General features: G+C 46.6%; 1 protein-coding gene across 1 annotated transcript; it reads right to left on the bottom strand.

Moving 5' to 3' along the window:
- Positions 1-299: 299 nt before the first annotated feature.
- BPGM (bisphosphoglycerate mutase) lies at positions 300-15,450 on the bottom strand. Its single transcript, XM_038153438.1, has 4 exons — positions 15,371-15,450; positions 14,326-14,418; positions 11,321-11,976; positions 300-3,409 (listed from the first exon to the last, which is right to left on the bottom strand). The coding sequence occupies exons 3-4, from the start codon at positions 11,919-11,921 to the stop codon at positions 3,216-3,218; spliced, it is 795 nt and encodes a 264-aa protein (XP_038009366.1). The 5' UTR covers positions 11,922-11,976; positions 14,326-14,418; positions 15,371-15,450; the 3' UTR covers positions 300-3,215.
- Between the last annotated feature and the right edge of the window lie 539 nt (positions 15,451-15,989).

The raw sequence follows: 15,989 nt of genomic DNA, 5'->3' as shown, positions 1-15,989 counted from the left end.
CATGGGAATCAGTGAGCATTTGTTTAGATGCACTGTTCTGGAAGTAAAGTTCCTTGTTCCTAAGTAAATGCCCCCATAGTTTTGGAGGGGTATGTATTCCCTCCAGCACAGCTTCTTTACATGTAAGCATGAGGAAGTGTTGGCTCCAGCACTGTTTTAACTTAATTGACTGCATGATGTGTGATAAACAACTGTTTGAGAAGTTTTGGAATCCTGAAGGTCAGTTTTATTTACTTATCAGCCCTGAAAAGGAAACAAAGGGGATAGGAGTAGAAGGGAAAAAAAAGACTGAAGCCAAATTAAATTCTATTTCAGGTGAATTTATTGAGTTATAAAGAACCTGCCAGCTCCACCATATTTACAAAGGTTTTCAAGAGGATCTAGAGCTATTGCTGCTACTGAACCACACGTTAAAAATGCATAAAACAAACCAAATCAACCACATCCATTACATTAACTGTAAAAACACCATTTACCTTATAGGACTTTGAGGCATACTCAAACACAGGGAAAAATGCTTCCCAACCACTGATCTCTACAGCAAGATTCTCATTTCTCCCTCTGATGTAGCTATGCCTGAAGATCTTGGTGTCTGACACCTTGGAACTTGGTGTCTGTTCTTCAATAGACACGGCTAATGGATCAGGATTTTAAATAAAAGGTTACTTGGAATTGCAAGGCATTAAAATAATCCTAAAGAGCAGAATGAAATCCCCAGTTGGTTCCATTTGATACTTTTGCAAGGTGTTATTGGTGCCAGATGTGCACATAAAATCCTGGCATCACTTTGGAGCCACAATCCAAGCAAACTAAGTCAAACTTCCCAGAGCACCGTCACTGTTCACATCCCAAGCAGCACTGTAGAAACAGCACCTCCTGCAAACATCACACTGGTGTTCTCTTCTTCCTGGCCACGACTCAAAGGATGATTTCAGCTGCAATTAATGCTCCCTAAATTCCCTCATCCACCTTTCCATTCCCTTCTCCACCCACAGAAGAGATCATGGATTCTAAGGGGAGGAGAGAGCCTGTCTCCCAGTTCAGCTGGGTTCACTTCCAAGGATATTCCAGCTGCGTGTCACATCCTGAAGCAGTTCTACATTACAATTCCACAATGCCAAAGGGATGTGGACATGGCCTGTGTGCTCACACACCTGGATGCACTCAGTTTGTTTACAAGCCTACAGTAACATTTACTTGATATTAAGCTTCACACATGAAATAATGTTTGGGGAAGAATTTACTCACTTGAGTGCCAGTGACCCTTCGCAGGGTTTTCACAGGGTTTTTTTGCTGATCAGTAATCTAACACTGCAACACTCACTTGTAAACTATCAGCTAAGATTCAGGGTTACACTAAGCACAGAAACTAAAACCCCAGAAACTAAGTATCAAATCAAGTAGCAGAGAAGCTGCTAATAGCAATGATAAATTTATAAATAAAGATGAAACCTACCAGCTTTATGTTTAAAAGAGAAACGTGTAACTTCGTTTCTACTGCAAGGGCTACAAAAACAAAACCAAAGAGAAGCCCAAGCACCATTCATGCATGAGAAACTACCTTCTAGCAAGAAATCTTTTATGGAGTATGTGCTACTCTAATGTGAGCTGGCATCAGACCTGCAAAATCTCGCTCCACACATCAGCAAGATCAGAGGCACACCACACTGTCACACTGCTCTCTTCAAAAGGAAAAAAACCTCCTCTCACACTTACAAAGCAAGCTACAGAGCTGCTCACTGCAAAGCAACAGCTCCTCAAGGATTTTAAAACTTCATACTCATATCAAGGAAATTCCCATCAACACTGATATTTGTAGCTGGGCCATGCTGAGAACATACTCAGCTCAAGCAGCACACACACAGGTGTCACCCCTCTTGATATCCAAGGTCAGAATCAGATGCTCAGGTGTTGAGACAGTGGGTCAGATGTAAACTTTATAACAGTTTCATATCTGCAGGTAAGATCAAGAGCAAGTCTTCAGAAGGGGAATTACCCTGGTGCTCGTGTACATGAAGAGAACACCAGGCTGTCACACCTGGCACTGCATCCAGCCACGGGGTGAACTGGTCAAATCCAGTGCCAAACACTCAGCAGGAATCAAGCTGTGATTGTCAGGAGAGGTTTACAGGAGAACTCTTTCAGGCACGGCAGAATATCTTTCCAGCAGGATGGCTGGATGAGCTGCACCCAGCAACACTTCTGACATGCTGCATGCATCTCTTCCAGCCCTTCAGAGAATCTGATGCAGATAATGCCACATTAATGTTACTGTGGAACACATTTATCAAGATACCTTTGCAACTCAGGAAAGCTTGGAGGGGTTTTTCCCACGTCACTTTGGCTGAGATGAGCAGGAATTATTTGAATTATTTATCAACTGCCTAAGGGGTGATGAAACCTCTAGTACACCTCACCAAAGTGTTTCAAAGGTACTCAGGTCCCTCACTAGGAGCTACATAATTTAAAAACTGAGCAGAAGAAAACCTTTGTGCTTCTTTTGTGGACTGAAGTCTGACTTCAATCCTATTACTGCAAGCCAGCGAAATGCAGTGATGCTAGGCTTTGCAAAGATGGTGGAGGAAAAGGGATTCCATCTGCACTCCTTAAAAACCAAATACAGTGTAAAAAAAGATAACTATGGTAACTCTAGTAGTCAGAACATCTCTACAAAATTCTCTGGACCGTGAACTGGCCGCAGAAGACTCAAAATAACAAAGGCAGAGAGTTGTCCAGCTGAAGGTGTTCTGAAAGGCTGAAGGAAATCCACTGAGAACAAACTGACACAGCTACTGTGACACAGAAAAATCATAGTTGGTAACAGAGTTATCTGGTTCCATTTTATCAGTGACAGTTTTAGTGCCTATAACATCCTGGACTTAAATTAGTCCAGTAAGCTGGTGCTTTTCTCCTTAACAGATCAGGACTGATTGCTGGTAGACACCAATATCACATCCCTTTATTTCTCTACTGGGCCATCCTCAGTGGTGATCTGGGGCAGGCTGCCCTGCAAGTTTCCTTTACCTGAATCATCTCTTCCTTTTCCAGTATCAAAAACCTCACGCTGCAATCTAAATTCCAGTTTTTGAAAAAGCAGAGGGTTAAACTACCAACCTGAGACTCAACAATTGTCCCTTCCAATTATTTAGTGCTTGAAATTGAGACATTCACACAGTGCAACCTAGCAGTCATACACACATCATCACACAGCTGTGCTAGACAGTGGGATTTAACTTCTCAGCAGATTTTACTTTCCCTTGATCTTCCACTTTTTTGATGGCAGCTTGGATAGCTTCTTGATCACCCAGAAACTGGTGAGGGCCCAGAGGGTGCAAATTCTCATCAAGTTCAAGAAGTATGGGCACACCGGTGGGGAGGGTGACATTGATGATGTCCTCATCGGAGATGCCTGCCAAAGAAAAACAAAACAGAGTTACACCTCCAGCTTCCTCACTGCCTACTGCCTTCTTTCTGAGGTTACCTAGTCTCAAAACAGTCTAGGACACCTTCCAGCCTCCATGGACACCACCAGCCACTCAAAGGTCAATTTCCAGCAGGGCCACAGCTTGGCAAGTCCTTTAGGAGCAGCTGAAGGAGAGAATTCCCATCAAGGTGAAGAGAGTTTCTTCACTTTTTCAGCCCACACGTGTGAAATAAACAGGAAGAGATTGCCCCGGAGACTACACTGTTCCTTTAATACAGGACATGGAGCACAATAGGTTCCCCTCCATCACTTCCCAACTCACACATCACAAAAGATGGGAGTCCCCATGTGCTACTCCAGCATGAAACAACCTCTGCTACACAGCCCATGCAGACTCTTTAAAGAGGCAGAGTAACAAGGTTAGTTTTTCTCTTAAATTTTCTGGGCAACTCTTATCACACAAACTGTCATAAAAATCAGTATTTAATTCTGCTTGTGTGAGAATCACACCTTGCCTTGCTCACATCTGATTTCTCATAAGCAAGTTTATAGCAGGGTCCACAGTACTGTTCTCAGAATTCCTACATGTAAGATATTCATTTCCACTTTCAAATGAGGGGAAGAAAAAGGAGGCAGAAAGTCAACTTGTACAGCTTGAAGCATTCTTCTTTTTTCCACTTAACTAAAGGAATGTGTAACCTGGAAAATAATATTTATGTTATGCAGACATGTAATTAAAATATTCTGGGCTCTCATCTCAATGAAATTGCTGGTTATTTTTACATTGAACACACATCCAAAGCCTCCAAGTGAGTTTGAAGATCAAACATCCTAGTAAAGTTTCCACACAAAGTCTACATAATTGCATTAAAAGCAGTGACTGCAAGGACATTATCCCTCCAAAAACTCAGGCAAAAGAAAGCCGGTGTCACTGGGAATGTCAAGATTTCCTTTTCCCCCCTTTTTAGAAGCTCTGAGGTGCCAGCAGCAGCCTGCTATTGTGGAGCAGGGCAGCTTTGAGTAATTGACTCAGAAAATGCACACCACAAGCTCCTGAAGCGATGATACCATATGAACTAGACCAAGGTGCACCAAGCAAACATCCTCCTGGAGCAGCTGACAAAACAGATGGTCCTCAGAACACAGGAGTGTAAATTTACCAGAGATTTTCACATTAAGGAGAAAAGCAGAGCCATCACATGAACAGGAAAACACACACGAGTCGAGCAACTCAGCAGTGGGGTGACAACAGGTCAGAAAAAACAGAACTGTTCATGAGGTGAGGATCATATGCCCCAACACCAGCACCCAACTCTTGCAGTGACCTATTCTTGCTTTATGCTCAGCACTTGGGTGAGCCCTAAGTTTCAGAAGGGCACAGAGCACCAGAAACAAGCCTTGGCAAAGAACTTACACCTTGTTACATATGGAGCATCAGTCCATTGAAACAAGTCACAGACAGCTCAAGCAATTCTTGCATACAAGGGACAAATAATTCACCTGGTGTGGGCCACAGAATCAGACCTACAGGGAAAAAACCTCAAAGACTACCTAAAATTTTAAAATGGCACAGAAATGGAAGGGAAAAATACTGCATCCATTCACCAGGCACAAGGACTGTTCTCAAGAACTTTGTTTGCAAAACAAGCAGCCTGAGCTCTTATTTCAAGGATTCTGAAGCATGAGATTTTAACAACACCCACACCACCATATATTCCCAGAGAATCCATGCCTAGGAAGTGTTGTGACCACCTCCTAAGCTCAGTCTCCCAGACTAAACCATTCATATACACACAGAGCAGATGAAGTCATGCAGGAGAGTTTAGGCAAACCACATAATGTGGTCAGGAGACATGATATTTAAAAGTTTCCTCTGGAGATGGATGAAACAAAACTGGCTGTAGCTACACGGATTCAGAAATGCATTTTACTGTTTTTACAGAACACAAAGTGACCACAATGTCAACTAGCATTGATTTACAAAGCAAAACAGTGCAGCCTAGGATAAACACACAGCAGCAAACACGATGGCTTTCTCCTCAGGAGTTTTCCTCATACACAAGTGCAGCCCCACAGCCAGAAGTCTGGAAACACAAGCTGAAGTCAGATGAAAACCCTGAAGAAACAACAGTGCCTGTTGCTGTGTATAGTTCAGGAAGCAAGAAGCTGAGCAGGCTGGTCACACAGGCTCTTTGGCTGCAGGAGAGCTCACCAGAGCAGTCCCCAGCCAGCGGGCCAGGAGGACAGCAAAGGGATCACACCTATGGCTGCAGTGTGAGCTAACTGCTATCCAGTTACTCCATGTGCTGTAACTAGAACCAGCTGACCTTTTCCTGAGCTCCATCTGAGCTGGCCTGTGTCACAACCCAGCCTATGGAACGGGGAAGAAGGGTGAAATCAGGGCAAGACCTCAACTGCTGACTCCAAGGTGCAGTGGTAAATAAGACCACTGAAGAAGTAACATGCTTCTCTCCAGTTTAATACCAAAGCCTGGATCTCACAGCACTGCAGAAATATTGTGCTGCTGGAAGCAGTTTTTACCCAAGAAGGTCTAAAACCCAGGTCCTACCTACTTACAGTTGTGAGAACCCACAGACATTAGTGAAGTACTCAGGATGACTTCCTGAGGAGCCCAGAAAAAATGCTGACTAGGCAGCTGCTCTCCTCAAGTGGCCATGTCCCATGCTCTGTCCTGAGAGCAGGGCTCCTCACCTACACAGCAGGGAGCAGTCAGGTACAGGAACACTACAGTAACTTGGTACAGCACTTGTTATAAAAGAGACCTTTCAAAATCACATTCAGAATTCCTCCCCAGCTCACTTATCCTCCATTTAACCAAACTGGGTAACCAAACACACAAATTGGAAATACCTCCAGGCAAGCTTAAGAATTTACCTTCATGTGGTAGCCCATGGAGTGTTTTGACATATTTGGACCTTGCAAAGTCCTACAGAGACAACCCCCATTGATTGTGAGCACCTACAGCCCTTTCAGAGGGGCTGGTTCAGCTTCTCCTTCCCTCTAACCTGTTCTTACCAAGTTCCTCCCTCCTATTCTTATGGTCAGAGGAACCCAAAACCCACAAGAGCTACTGAGAATAACAACACCTCCTCTCTGCATGTCCACTGCACTTGAGGCCAGGTGATTCATCCAATTCAAGATCATACACAAGATAAATGCATCAATTCAGCCACAAAAGCTTGTTTAATACTGGTGCTTTGTAATTGAGTTCTAAATCAGGTCATAGCATCCCATATCCTTAATGAAAACACTAAAGCTTTAGCCTAGTAATGTCAATATTCAGAGCCACTTTCTGCCCTCCCTGCAAGACAGATGTAACTTCAACAGGGCACAGGAGGGAAACAAGCACAGAGTTAGAATCTGGCTTTTGATCTTGACAGAATGTTACCTTGCTGTGCAAATTTTAAGGGAAGAAAGATGGGTGGGCTACAACCATGGGTGTAGTATGCAATTTGCATTTGTTTCACTCACGTCTGCCAAGACTTTCTGTCTGTACTAGGTTTGCACAGCCAGGCTTTAGTAGTAGGGGGCTACAGCGGGGCACCAAAAAAGAACTGTGGGGAGTTGACCTTGGCTGGACACCAAGTGCCCACCAAGCTGCTCTATCACTCCCATCCTCAGCTCAATGGGTGGGGAGAAAAGATGCAAAAATAACTTGTGGGTCAATATAAAGGCAGTTTACTAAAGCACAAGTAGAGGCCAAGCACAGAAGCAAAGGATTTATTCTCTATTCCCCATCAGCAGGCAATCCAATGAGTTGCCACTAATCAGGGCTTCAGTGTGCACAGCTACTGCTTCAATGTCATCACAAATGCCCTTCCTCCCTTCTCTCAGCTTTTCCTGCTGAGCAGGCATCATAAGGGCTAAGGAATATCCCTTTGGTCAGTTTGGGTCAGCTCTCCTGGCTACATCCCCTCCCAAGAGATTGCCTGACCCCCGGCTATTTGGGGACAATGTTGGAGAGACATTGCTGATGCTGTGGGAGCACTGCTTAGCAGTGGCCAAAACACAGGCCAAGGTGATTTGTAAAGAGGCCCAGCAAGCTCACAAGAAATAAGCAGCAGAAGCACTGAGCAAAGACTGGTGGAAATGACAGGGAGAGCAAGACCATCTCATTTCAAGACCACTGAGTCCTTAGATCTCAAGCTGTTTCCTGCAACTGCACTCACAACACCAAACTCACATAAGTAGTATTTCCTTAAGAAGGCTAAGCAGCAAAATCAGTGAAATAATCTTATTAAGAAGCCCTCAACACACAATCCCCACCAGGTCACAATGTGCAGCTCCAGCATGTAAACTATTGGGAGACTATTGGGAATTCTACAATCAGGCATTCCACAAACCCTGTTTTGAAGAACCTGACACCAGTGCCCAGGGTTAAATGGTTGGGAAGAAAGACAAGTTGAGACAGCACACCAATCCCTCATCTGGTCAATCAGTCCATTGGACTTGGTCTCCAGCAGCACTTCAAAAGAAATGGGGCAAGGTGGTCACAAGTATTACACTAATATCTTCATAAAAGGACACTGTCAAGAGGGTTCAATATGGAGCACTGGTTAGCAGATAAAGCAAAAACTATCCTCCCTCAAAGAACTGAGGAAAAAAAACACCTGCAAACAGATCCTGTGCAGGCATGTTCATTTAGCATGACAGATTCTACAGATATCTCATACACCTTTATGAGGTCCACTCTGTGCAATGAAAAAACAAGAACCAAATCCAAGCCCACAATCAAAGCCTTTTGAGCATGATACTGTTGCTCTGATGATTGCATGCAAGTAGAAAGCAGAACTACACTTCCAGCTCTTTATAAATTACTCAGAACAAGGAAAACACAGGATTCAGAGAATTGCAGTCCTGCTTCAAGAAAATATCTCCTTGAAATAGTAACTTCAAGGGATACTCTGTAGTCTTTAAAAAAAAAAAGAAATTGTCACTAAAACAATTCCTATTTCCTGCCATTTAAACTCTGATCTACATCTTCCAAGATCAAGTTAACACCATGACTAAGACATCCAAGCAGCCATACAAGATTGCTGCTTGAGGCATTTGGAACCCAGTTTTCAAAATGCCAAAAAAAAAAAGAAAAAAAAAAGGCTCCAGCTGAGCTGGAGGGGCTTAAAAAACTCCATTCAAGTGCAGGACACACTAAGCTTATAAAAAAGAAAAATCCACAAAAACACAGCCCATCTCACAGTGGGGGCTATAAATACAGTAGACTGGCAAAGTTTAAGCACTGTTGAGTCAGGTCCAAGCCTAGCAGGGTTCCAGAGCAACTCACAACCTTTCAGCAGAGAAAGGAAGAGACAGCAATGCAGACAAGGAACCTCCTAGAGGCAGCTAGATTTAGGCCAAGGGGAAAAAAAAACCACCAAAAAAAAACCTAAAACAAAGGCAGATTGTAACACCAGGGGTCTCAAAGCTCTGTCCATGCTACCCTTCAGGCCAGTTCTTCAGAAATTCATTCTCCACTACATAAAGGGCAGGAGAGCCAAGCAGGTACCTGCCAGTAGTTCCTGTGTGGGAGCTGGGGGAGCTGAGCAATGGGCCTTGGTCACAGAACCAGATCCTCTGCCAAGGACTGCTCACATCCCCTGTGTAAGCATGTGCTGGGAGGGTGAAGGCATACTGCAAGACAAAGGACAGCTTTATTACACCTTGAGTGTGGGCAGTGCTGGAAGATTACACAGGGTTAGCAATTGTCCCAAAGTTCTGCAGCACTGCTCCTCCCTGGTCTCAGTGCAGAAATCCAAGTTAGCCAGGATAACTCCAAAGCACCCTTTCCCAGCCCCTGCTGCAGGCCTGCACAGAAGGTGGCCCAGGATCTCTGCTGGCACCTACATTCAGCTGTCACCACTTCACCCCCAAAGGGCTTGGCCAGCACGGCTTCATGGAGCTGGTTCCGTTCTTGGGAGGCAGGGGAGCCACCACAGCCGCAGATCCCTCTTCCCCTTTTTCCTTCATCATTTCACTGAGTGTGGACAACCACTCTGACCACATCATGGAGCTGACTGAACCAGCCCTTCCTCCCTCATCCATGATCTGCACCCCAGGTTTCACAGCCTCTCTAATCCAGAAGCCATTTGTACCTGCTCATTTCACAGCCGTCAGACTCCTGGTGTCCTGACTGTTCCAGCACGGCCAAATGCAAAAAGCAATCAGGAGGCAGAGCCACAGACCACAGGATTTTAAAACTAAGAAATCCCCGAGTGGACACAATCCAGCCTGTGCACATTTGTAACTACAGCTGTAGTAGGCTGCATTCACACATATATAATCACTGAATTCTGCTCTACTCACAAAAAAATTAATATAGTTCAACTTCCAGTTTAGGATGGCCTAGAAGCCAGGAGATGAAAGAGGAAGGGAGGGAAGAATCTAACAATGAAAAGGATGTTTTTTATCATCAAGCCCCAAATAAGTAATTTTCAAGAGCAGTTCTGGGATTTTCAGCCCAGGTAAGACTTGTTGGAGCAGGACCAGAGGAGGGCCACAAAAACAAACAGAGGGACAGAGCACATCTCCTGTGAGGAAAGACTGAGCTGGGGCTGTTCAGCTTGGAGAAGAGGAGGTTCCAGAAAAACCTCTAAAAAAGATGGGAACAGACTTTTTAGCAGGGCCTGTTGCAATAGGACAAGGGGTAATGGTTTTAAACTAAAAGATCCTTTCAGACTAGAAATACGGAAGAAAATGTCTATGATGAGACTGGTAAAACACTGGAACATGCCGCCCAAAGAGGCAGCAGATATCCCATTCCTGGAAACATTCAAGGCCAGGCTGAACAGGACTCTCAACAACCTGATCCAGTTGAAGATGTCCCTGCTCATTTCACAGGGACTGCACTAGATGGCCTTTAAAAGCTATCTCCCAACACAAACCATTCTGTGGCAAATCAACAACCTTGTGCTAAGCTACCAACTTGGCTGTTTATTGGGATGCATTTTCTGTATTAGAATATAGTGCAGTACTGGCACAAGCTTTAGCAAGTGCCTACTCTCTGCAGAACTCTCTGTCACAGAACTTATACTTAAAATTATCAGGGTGACCCACTGAAGTAACAAGAACATCTTCCACAACCCCAGCCAAGCTTTTATTCTGCTGTGTTACAGCAATGCTTTTTTAGTTAAAAGATTATTATCACAAACCTGACAAAGCAGCTGAAAAAAGCCAAAAATAATGTGATCCTGCAGAGTTTTTGTCTATCTAAACCAACTACAAGTTTTGTTTGAATACAGTAGTTTTAAATGAACAATGAGAAATAAAATGAAAGCATCTGGCCCTTTCCTTAACTACATTAACCTAACAAATTCTCTCCCTGTGGCCATAGCTCTCTTCAGAGAGCAGCAGGCACAACTCTCTCCCAAGATTTTTCCTGGGGAAGGCAGTGAGAAGCTCAGAGAAGAAGAGAAAACAATTCTTATCTCTATTCACTGCTCCTGTTGTTTTGCACATGTGGGATGTGTTATGGAGATTGTTTACCCAAAGTGATTTGGTTACTGGACACCGGTGAAGGTTGTTTTGTTTCCTGTGTCCCGACTGTCTCAGACAGTCACGGGTTTTTCTTTATTCTTCAGTATAGTATCTCTTTAGTAAGTAATTTAGTATAGTATTAGTGTAATTAGCTCAATAAAGCAATTGTTCAGCCTCCTGAATCATGAAGTCAGAGCACATTATTCCCTGGCTGGGATTGCCTGTTTCTACTACACTCTCCCCTTTCCACATCTCCCAGTTTGCTTCCTTGACCAACTTTCTACTTCCTCCTTGGAGACCACAGACATTCTTACCTTGCCTGGGTAAGTAATATACACTACAAGATACAAAGCTCCAAGGCATTGAGTAAGGAGGAGAGGGGAAGGCTAGAATAAAGGCCCTTACCTTCCACGTGCTTCAGCAATGCCCTGCTGCTGTTGCCATGAGCAGAGATAAGAATCATTTTGCCACTTTTCAGTTCTGGCACTATCTTTTCATTCCAGTAGGGAAGGAGTCTATCAAGCACATCTTTAAGACTTTCAGCCTTTGGGAGATTCTCCTGGGAGACATCGCTGCACTTGTAGCGGCGGTCATTGTAGATCTCTGCGTAGTAGGGGTGAGACTCGGAGATGGGAGGCGGGGTGACATCGTAGCTCCTCCTCCAGATCTTCACTTGCTCCTCGCCGTGGTTCAGAGCCATCTCTGCCCTGTTGAGCCCGATCAGCGCTCCGTAGTGACGCTCGTTCAGCCTCCAGGAGCTCTGGATGGGGACCCACTCCTGGCCCATCTCCTGCAGGATCAGCCAGGCAGTCTGGATGGAGCGGCTCAGCACGGAGGTGAAGACGAGGTCGAACTCGAAGCCCAGGGCTTTGAGGTGTTTGCCACAGTTCTGAGCTTCCTTTATCCCATCGCTGCTCAGCTTCTGGTCCACCCAGCTGCAGAAGCGATTCTCCTTGGTCCAGGCCCCTTCCCCGTGTCTCAGGAGAACGAGCCTATACTTGGCCATTTTGGTTGCAGCTCAGCACAGAGGGCAGCTGGTCTGGCATCTAATAGCGATACATCTGGACAGAGACGTGAGACAGACACATCAAACACCCCACAGACAATGCATTACATGGAGCAATAAGGCAGTGAAAAGTAAACAGCTATCAGAATCAAAACAAGCAAAGAAACAAGTGTCCGCTGAGAATGATTTTACAATTGACAGTGGGAGGAATTCCAAACCAGGAGACCTCGTGGGAGGGAAAGTGCCATCCTTCACCCAGCCTGTTGCAACTAGCCCACTACAACAATTGATTAGGAGCAGATTTGTACAAGCTGTTCCAGCCTGCAGTTTCCCTCAAGTGCTTACACAGAGCTCGCTCAGTATCACAGGCTCCCAGAGCAGCAGATCTCCCCCACTGGGGAGCTCTGAGGTGCCACATGTACCTCAAGCCCACCAGGGCCATCCAGATCCTCCCTGCTCCGAGGGAATGCAGGCACAGAGAGCAGCTGCGGCCCTCAGCCACGGAACTGCAACTGGCAATACACAAAACCTTATCAGCTTTTCTCCAACGAGGTGTCAACATAGTCACACTCTGCATAATTTCCTCATATCCCCATCCTGTCCTGCTAATTATGCCAGTCTCTGCTTGATTTTCTTCCCCAGGCCACCTCCTCCATCATTCCTCCACACTCAAGTGTGACAACACAGATACTCTGGGATGCAATGTACAACTAATCAGTCCTCATTTCACTGAATCCCCAAGTGACCTCACAGATTATCCCATGCTCTTCCTGACTTTTCAATTTCTCCTCTCCTGTCTGTGAACTACAATGCCAGATTTTTAGGCACCAGGATTAATGTTTTTACTTTTGGAGCGGGCACAAAAAGCCTGTTTGCTCTCCTCACTAAGTCAGACAGCTACACATTTGTAAGGTCAAACTGCACCTTTCTCTTTTTTCTTCACCAAGCATCACCTCTGGATTGTCTTCAATGGCAGATACCTTTTGACCACACACCCGAGGGTCTGCCAAGGTGGTCAAAGACCTGCTAGCAGACAATGGGATGCCTGAAAGGCCCATCTAACACAGGACTGCAACTCTGAAAATCCCAGAGATGCCATGGCTAGATGGCAATGGACAGAGCAGGGGAAAAAATATAAAAATACAACTGTCTGCATGGGGGGACTGCTGAACCTCAGATGAATATTGAGTGCTCTCAAAACTATGGCCAGTGGGAGACTGAGCTCTGATTTCGGCACTCCCAGCCTTGGGCTAGATTTCCATGACACACTTAAGGAGCTCCCCTCATCTCAAATCAGTTGGAGCTGCTTCAGTCACACTCCAAGCATCTCAAATTCAGGCCCTCTGTGACCCTGAATTAGGTCAGCAGGATGGGGTAGGCCCATGCATTCTGGGTTTTGGGAAACACCCAGCACAATACCAGCATTCATTTTGCCAGGCTTTCAAAAAAAAAAAAGTGTCTAGAAAAGTTGAATTCATTAACAGACTCAGGAATCTGATCTTGCTTGTAACAGCAGCTCCTCTAATCTCACGCTGAGGCAGAGTCTACATCACACAAGGGCACCCTGCAAAACCCCCCAGTGCTGACTTCTGCCTAATGGCACAGCTCAGGATTAAAAAGCCTTGGAGGACTGGGATTTTTACAGAATATCAGGAGGTACTGTTTGACACCCAATAGACAGCTGAAAAATACAGAAGAAAGTCTCATTTCATTCAAAGGCAGCCTTAGATTTGCATAGGGCAAGAAACATCTCAGACAAAATCCCCTGCAGAGTCCACTTTTTCCCCTCCCAATAATGAGCTGCACTTTAAGGAAAGAAATCAGCTGTTGCCAGGATTCAGGTGTCTAGCCACATCAGCTCCAACACTAAGCTGCACCCTGTGAGGTCCTAGGTTTATAATAAAAACAAGTATTTGACAGCATTTCCACCTAAAGCGACTGATCCTTACTCAACATACCACAGATACAATGAAAAAATTGCAGCCTGTTCACAGCATGAGCTACTACACATAGAATAACTCCACAGAAAGCTCTGTCTCTGCAAATACTTCATTATTTAGAATAACTGATTCTGTTACCCACAGGAATAGATTACATAATCTACAAAACCAAATTAAGACCCAACAATAGGAGTGATGCCCCTCTTAGCCAAAGTTTAGTTGGCATTTCAGCCAAAAGCAAAAAAAAATTTAATTGGCATAAGAGATACACTTACACACAGACCAAATAATATCTGGGTGCAACAAATTCTAGTTCAGTTATATAAAATGTTAGGCAGAAGCACAATTCTCAAACAAATTTAGAAAGAACTAGCAAGTCACAGTGTTGTTTAAATATCAGTCCACTTCTGGAAGCATTTAAACTAGAAAGCCTTAGAGCAACACATGGAAATAATCCTACTCACCTTTCCTACAGCAAAGGAACAACCTCCACAAATCCCAGCACAGGCTCAAGAGCTGCTTTATACAGAGGCCAGCACACACTCCTGGCTGGTTACCTGCAGGGAAAGAATAAACACCAGAGCTCACAGAAAGAGCCCACAAGTGCAAATGGCTATGCCAGCCACCATTTACCCTCAAAGCTGTTAAAAAAATAGAGCACACACCACTTGTATGGGCTGGGAAAGCTACCAAATACCTTCTTCCAAAAAGATGCTAACGCACAGCTTCTGCATTTCCATTAAGGGAAAGTTTCTGGTCTCCACATGCCCCAGGACATCGTTTGCTCCCTAAGATTTGTTTAGGCTGCAATTACCATAGCTCTATTGTGAAGAAATCCACCAAAAGCTCTGGGACACCACGGAGGACACAGGCAGCAGACCTGGACCCAGCACCGAGGCACTGGAACAGGCTGCCCAGAGAAGCTGCGGCTGCCCCATCGCTAGAGGTGTTCAAGGCCAGGCTGCTTGGAGCAACCTAGTGGAAGGTGTCCCTGCCCATGGCAAGGGGGTGGAACTAGATGGCCTTTAAGGTCCCTTCCAACCCAAACCATTCTGCGGTTCTCTCTGTGAGAGAATAGAACCCCAGAGCCGCAGCTCAGCAGAGGAGAGCAGCGCACGGTGCTCAGGAGAACACCTTACACCGGCCACTCTCTGGGCCAAGCACAGCTTTAAGCTCCAACACCAGAGCCGGCCACTTCCAGGGCTCCTGCTTCAGCCCTGCTCATCCCTTCGCTAAGGCGTCCCTGAGGGGAGCACCTGCGGGTCCCAGCCCTCCCCGAGCACCGAGGCTCGGCCACAAGGAGGGCAGCACCTCCCGGACACGCGCAAACACCGCGGCCGCCCGCCGGGGCGGCGACCCGCACACAGACACAGACACGGGCACGGGCACACGCGACGCCTCGCCCGGGGGACAACACCACCACCCCTCCCTGGAGCGCCGGGACAGCCCCGCCGAGGAAACCCCCCCGAACGCAGGGCGGCTCCCCGCTCCCGAGCCGCCGGGAATTACCGGGCTGAAGCCGCGCCGCCTCACGGGGAGCGCCGGAGCCGCGGCCGGGCCGGGCGAGGGGCGGACCGCGCGTCTTATTGCGGCCGCGGCGCCTCCGCGCCCGCGAGAGCGGCGCGCCCCGATTGGCCGGCCAGGCGGATGGACAGCGGCCGCAGCCAATGGGCGCGGCGTGGGGCGGTGACGCGGGGCCGCGGGCGGGCGCTGCCGTGGCCGGCGGGGTCGGGGATGCTGCGGCCATCGCGCCCCGAGTGCCGGCCGCGGTAGCCCCGGCCGCCCGGAGCGGGCCCGTCTGCCGCCAGGAGCCGCCCGGAGCGGGCCCCTCTGCCGCCGGGGATCCCGGCAGAGATGCTGGCTCCCCCCGCGGGGCCGGGCATGCAGGCGGCGCTTTGTGAAACGGAGAAACGGCGTCGCGCCACCGCGCGCAGAGCACGGCCGGAGGCGTCCAAACCTTCTCCCGAAACCGCTTTAGGACCTTCTGGTTTTGGCGAAAAGCAGGGGGCCAAATTTTAATTACTCATAATGAAATCAGGAGCCAAAAAACCCAAAAAATAAATAGACGTGAGTGTTCTTAAGGATCATGCCAGCTCCCTCATTCCCACAGGCTGTAATCCCAATCTGA

The sequence above is a fragment of the Motacilla alba genome, chromosome 1A (assembly GCF_015832195.1).
Source record: "Motacilla alba alba isolate MOTALB_02 chromosome 1A, Motacilla_alba_V1.0_pri, whole genome shotgun sequence".
Lineage (NCBI taxonomy): Eukaryota > Metazoa > Chordata > Aves > Passeriformes > Motacillidae > Motacilla > Motacilla alba.
This window is presented reverse-complemented; position numbering and strand designations above follow the sequence as displayed.